The 5622-nt window shown below is 35.6% G+C and overlaps 1 protein-coding gene across 2 annotated transcripts; it reads left to right on the forward strand.

The window, feature by feature from the left end:
* Positions 1–886: 886 nt before the first annotated feature.
* LOC145116741 (ATP binding microtubule motor family protein) lies at positions 887–4857 on the forward strand. Of its 2 annotated transcripts, none has more exons than XM_079053068.1 (12): positions 887–1326; positions 1433–1663; positions 1819–1995; positions 2134–2241; positions 2326–2403; positions 2503–2584; positions 2813–2972; positions 3048–3350; positions 3432–3650; positions 3851–4205; positions 4307–4372; positions 4458–4857. In XM_079053068.1, exons 1-12 carry the CDS (start codon positions 1159–1161, stop codon positions 4632–4634), a joined length of 2124 nt encoding a protein of 707 aa, XP_078909194.1. In that variant the 5' UTR covers positions 887–1158; the 3' UTR covers positions 4635–4857. The 2 variants fall into 2 exon arrangements, with proteins under 2 accessions (XP_078909194.1, XP_078909195.1); XM_079053069.1 differs by having other exon boundaries at positions 1436–1663.
* Positions 4858–5622: the final 765 nt, after the last annotated feature.

Raw genomic sequence — 5622 nt, forward strand, 5'->3', positions numbered from 1 at the left:
AAATTAATAAGAAGACAACTCAACAACCAATACACTGTCTAGATAAATAGGCATAAATAAATCATTTGTTGATTAGATTGTCCAACATATATCATTTATACACCCAATTGTTTACAATGACAACTGTAAGATCAAAAGCTGCCAATAAATGAACAAACAAAAGATCTAACTGCAAAGCAACGAAGAGTCATTCCCAATCGAACGACACGTAAATAAATGACCGCTTACCACTGACTATTTTTCGCAAATAACGCCGAATTAGACATGCCATGTGACATTGAAATGCGGTGTTTTCAACAACTCAAAAAAATTCTTCTTAAATTATGTAGAATATAGATAAATGCGTTAGACTGGAAGTAGAACTCAATTAAGACATAAGCTAAAAATGGTCGATCTACCTTGACCTGGAGAAACTATAATAGGACGGGTGAAGGGAACGAGAAGACATTAGTGTAAAGAGAATACATGTAAGGGTTTTGGTATGTTGGCAATTCCAAGTAGCTATAAAGAATCGGCTACCTTTAACCGATAAAAATGTGTTTTCATATAAATGGAACAACATAAAAGTTATAAGGTATTTAAAATACCAAAAACACAAATTAAGTGGCAAACCTTATCAAGAAAAAGTGTGATATCAAATGTGAAATTTGATTACTATTTAAGGGGATTAACCTTTTTTAAAATAAAATTAACTTTGTATTATGTTTAAAATAGTTCCATAAACCTCCCTAGAACAAATGCTGAAACGTGAAAGGACTAAAAATGAAACTTCAGATATAATTTAGGGACTATTTCTGTAAATAGTAAACAACCTGCACACCACCACATGTCACGGAGATGTTTAATTCAAAATTTGACCAAATCAAGAAGCTCGCTGACTCCTGCATTACATACTTCAAACTCTTGTCTTTAAAATTCAAAAATTCAATTATACTTTTCCTCACCGATTGAATCCAATCCCCACCGTTGAAATCCCAAAATTTCGATTCCACGGTGGCCTACCTTCAATCTCTCTGCTAATTGAATCAGCTCAAAAGCACTTGTTATTGTAGAGAGAGAGAGAGAGAAAGAGTTTCAGTTGTGTATTTGGGGCAAAGAATTTCAGAATATCATCAAAGAAGTCTCTGATCGGAAGGGCTTGGAGTGTTTGTTATCACTATGAATGCGGTGGGAAGACATGGGCAAAGATCCGGATCATCCGGAGCTCATCATCAGCGTCAGTACTCTGATAACTTCTTGGAGGTGACTTCTTCCTCATCTAATGGCCGATGGCTTCAATCTGCTGGTCTACAACACCTCCAACAGCCATCCTCGAACACTTCTTCTGTATGTGTATTATTCAATTTCGTGACGTGTATCCTGTTCGTTTAGTTTCGAATGATAGATCTGGTGGTAGGTTTGGCTTATGAATTTGATTTGGTAATTAATTCAGCAGGACTTTGGTTACTATGGTGGTGGTGGAGGAGGCCAAGGTTCAAGAATGTATAACAATAACAGGAATATTGGTACACAGAGGTCACTAAGCGGAGGGTCTGATTTGTTTGCAGAGCCGTTGACGCCGCCGGGACGTCAGAAAAAGTACGGTGGTGCTGTTGATGACCCCAATGGCTTCAGTCCTGGCCTTTTAGATCTACATTCCTTCGATACCGAGCTTATCTCCGAGGTGCGTTTTGTGGCCTTGTTGGATAAGTCATCGTGTTTTATGGATTTGACTATTACTGAATTTTAGTGATATTTATCTTTGATGCAAAGATTATACATGAGGTGTGATTTGATCGCCAGTATACCATAAAGATCATTTGCTTTCATACATGACAGGTTCCTGTAGCTCCAATGTACAACTCTACTCGTGATAGAAGCTTTGATGATGCAGAGCCATATTTTGGGAATAGCAAACAGCCCAGTAAAGCTCGAGGTTTACCTGATAACAACCTTTTAAAAAATTTTGCTCCAGAAAAGGAGAAGGCTAGCACCGTTGCAAAGATCAAAGTCGTGGTATGTCAATCCAATTCCAACAGCTAATTGAGAATCATATCTGTCCAATTCTGATGTTATCTAAATGGTTGATTCCTTAAAGTTATTATAAAGCACCCGTTGTTGCTAAAAAAGGGTATAATGGGGATGAAATTTCAGGTGCGTAAGAGACCCTTGAACAAAAAGGAGTTAGCAAAAAACGAGGAAGATATCGTTACCACAGATACCCATTCAAATTGCCTTACAGTTCATGAAACAAAACTCAAGGTTAGCACCTGAATAGTATTATACTTTTGTTTAATAGCATTGTAATTTCATTACCATACGAGTCTGAATCTCACTGTCATGCAGGTTGATCTGACAGAATACATGGAGAAGCATGAATTTGTTTTTGATGCAGTACTAAATGAAGAAGTTTCTAATGATGAGGTTAGTATGTTATATAGAGATCAAATTTTCTTTTTTTGTGTAAATGTTATTAAAACAAAGACTAACTTTGTAATTCATTGGCTTTTCTTGTCTTCATAGGTTTATCATGAAACCGTTGAGCCCATTGTTCCAATAATTTTCCAACGTACTAAAGCTACATGCTTTGCATATGGACAAACAGGTACTTGGAAAATTAAACTTTAGCATGGTCTTTGTTAACAAAGTACATGAAAAACTTTTTAGGGTTATCTATTTTCAATGACAAGGGCATTCAAGTCTTTTGCACAAACAAGATATCAAGAGCAAGTCCCTGTCCCCCTCTGGGCATGACAAAAAATTGCAACTTTTACAACCTGTTTTGTTAGGTGTCAGCTTTTAACTATGCTTACCTTTTTGTTTTGGTGTGCAGGAAGTGGAAAGACTTTTACAATGAAACCATTACCTCTTAAAGCATCTAGGGATATTTTGAGGCTGGTGAACCATACCTATCGCAGCCAAGGTTTTCATTTGTATTTCAGCTTCTTTGAAATATACGGTGGGAAACTCTATGATCTCCTCAATGATAGGAAGTAAGTTTCTTTTTAACTCAATGGAAATTCAACGATTACAAATTTGCCCTTGTGCTTATCTTGATACGTTTGCAGAAAACTGTGCATGAGAGAGGATGGAAAACAGCAAGTATGCATTGTGGGATTGCAAGAATATAGAGTTTCAGATGTGGAAACAATCAAGGAGCTGATTGAGAGAGGGAATGCAACAAGAAGCACTGGCACAACTGGTGCCAATGAGGAATCTTCAAGATCACATGCCATTCTTCAACTTGTTATCAAGAGATCTGTTGATGGAAGTGAATCTAAGCCTCCACGAGTTGTTGGCAAACTCTCCTTCATTGATCTTGCTGGAAGTGAACGTGGTGCAGATACTACAGATAATGATAAGCAGACGAGGTTATAAAAATTGGTATTAAGTTAATTTAGTTTAAGCAAGAAGCATTCTTGTAATGTGGGATTTGAATTATATGGTTGCAGAATGGAAGGTGCTGAGATTAACAAAAGCTTGCTTGCATTGAAGGAATGCATAAGAGCTCTTGACAATGATCAGGGTCATATCCCTTTTCGAGGCAGTAAATTAACTGAAGTTTTAAGAGATTCATTTGTTGGAAACTCTCGAACTGTTATGATATCTTGCATTTCACCAAATGCTGGATCATGTGAACATACACTCAATACTCTACGATATGCTGACAGGTAACAACAATTACTTTTTTACCCTTCTCTGTCACCCTCTTATTTTTTTAACCAAATTATTGATGTATGTCCGGATGAAGTGTTGCATACATAAGGACTGTTGTTTTTTTTAAGCTGTTTGAAATGATGATACTAAATGACTAATTTACCCTTACATTCCAAAAAACAAATTTATAGTTGGTAATATTATTGAATGACAGGGTGAAAAGCCTGTCGAAAGGGAACAAAAAGGAGACAATAGCTTCAAGTATAAATGTGAAAGAATCGACAACAGTGTCAATGACATCTTTACCCCCGGTTTCATCGTATGAAGATGATGAAGATGATTATGATACTACTGAAGAGTTGTATGAAGCAGCAGAACAAGTACAACAGGCTTCATGGAAGAATAATGCCACAAAAGCTGAAGCTTATAGCAGCTTTGATAAGAACAGGAGAGTCAATGGTATTGGTCAGACAAAATTAAAGGAGCCACAGCCACAGCCACAGCCACCCCCACCCAAATCTGAATCAAGAAACTGGAGCCCTGATGATGAGTTGAATGCCCTTTTAAAGGTATGGATCATTTACTTATTTATGAGTTATGACATTCTTGATTGAATATTAATATTATATTCACAAAAAATTAAAATGAAAAAATTGTATTTTGATATCAGGAAGAGGAAGATCTTGTTAATGCTCATCGGAAACAAGTGGAGGATACCATGGATATTGTTAGAGTGGTATGCTCGTAAATTTTAATATTAATTAGGGGAAAGAAAAATACAGAAAAGCGTTAAATGATTTTTGTATTTTTTTTGGTTGTAGGAAATGAACCTATTGGTAGAGGCGGATGAACCAGGAAACCAGTTAGATGGATATGTGACAAAATTGAACACAATTTTAGCTCAGAAGGCTTCATCCATTTTACAATTACAAAACCGTTTGGCTCATTTTCAAAGGCGACTTAGGGAGCATGATGTTCTAGTCTCTTCTGGTCAGTAATAATATAAGGTATGATGATGTTTGTATTCGGGCTATTATTTGTGGTTAGCTGATTTATATGGGTGTATTTGGGTTGCAAGTTGTTCTTCACAATCACAATGATTGTTGTTGCCATTGGTTATGGTGAAATCTTGTTATTCCTTATTGTTTCATGTCTTGTAAAGCTGTGATGCTTTCTTTGCAAACTCATGATATGAACGATTCATTTTCATTTTTTTTTAAATTACCGATGTCTTGTATAACTGTGCCCCCTGCACTTGCATTCTATGTAGAAAATAATAATGAAATAAAACGAGGTAAACGAAGAATGGTAATTAATTATAAAAAAAAATAAACGATGCTACTATAGGAGATTCATATAAATTACCACGAAAAGAATATATTTTAGAAAAAAATTAAAGGAAATACACATTTTAGTACCTTTGATGCAAAATTCGGGTATTGGCAATTACGCTTACATAAAAATACAAAACCACTAACTGTTTTTTCATGTCCTCAGAAACATTATGAATGGAATGTCTTTCCATTCAGTTGAAAACAAGCACCAGCAATATATCAACGATTCATGGATGAAACCTTAAATGGTTTAGATCATATTTGTCTTGCATACATTGACGATATAATTGTTTTTACAAAAGGAAATGAACAAACACATATCAATTCATAAAATTTGGTTCGGTGGCGGGAGGAATGACGTATAAAGCCATTGCTATTGAAGACGCGCCATTTTTGTTGTGGAAGGATGTATTTTATAATTTGTATATTATCTTATTTGTTGGTATTTGTCGTTATCGGTAGAATAAGTGTCATGTGTCGATAGGTTATATGTCATCTATCGAATAGGACGTAAACAGAGGAAAAACTTTGAGATTCAACTCAAGTCTTGGACACTCAAAAAACTCTTGTTTATTCCATACGAGTAAAGACCCTATTTATAGGCTCAAGAGAGTCGGTTACATAATTGAATTGCAATCGTATGATTGCAATA

Source organism: Lactuca virosa, chromosome 5 (assembly GCF_052849685.1).
Source record: "Lactuca virosa cultivar CGN04683 chromosome 5, Lactuca_virosa_CGN04683_v6, whole genome shotgun sequence".
Taxonomy (NCBI): domain Eukaryota; kingdom Viridiplantae; phylum Streptophyta; class Magnoliopsida; order Asterales; family Asteraceae; genus Lactuca; species Lactuca virosa.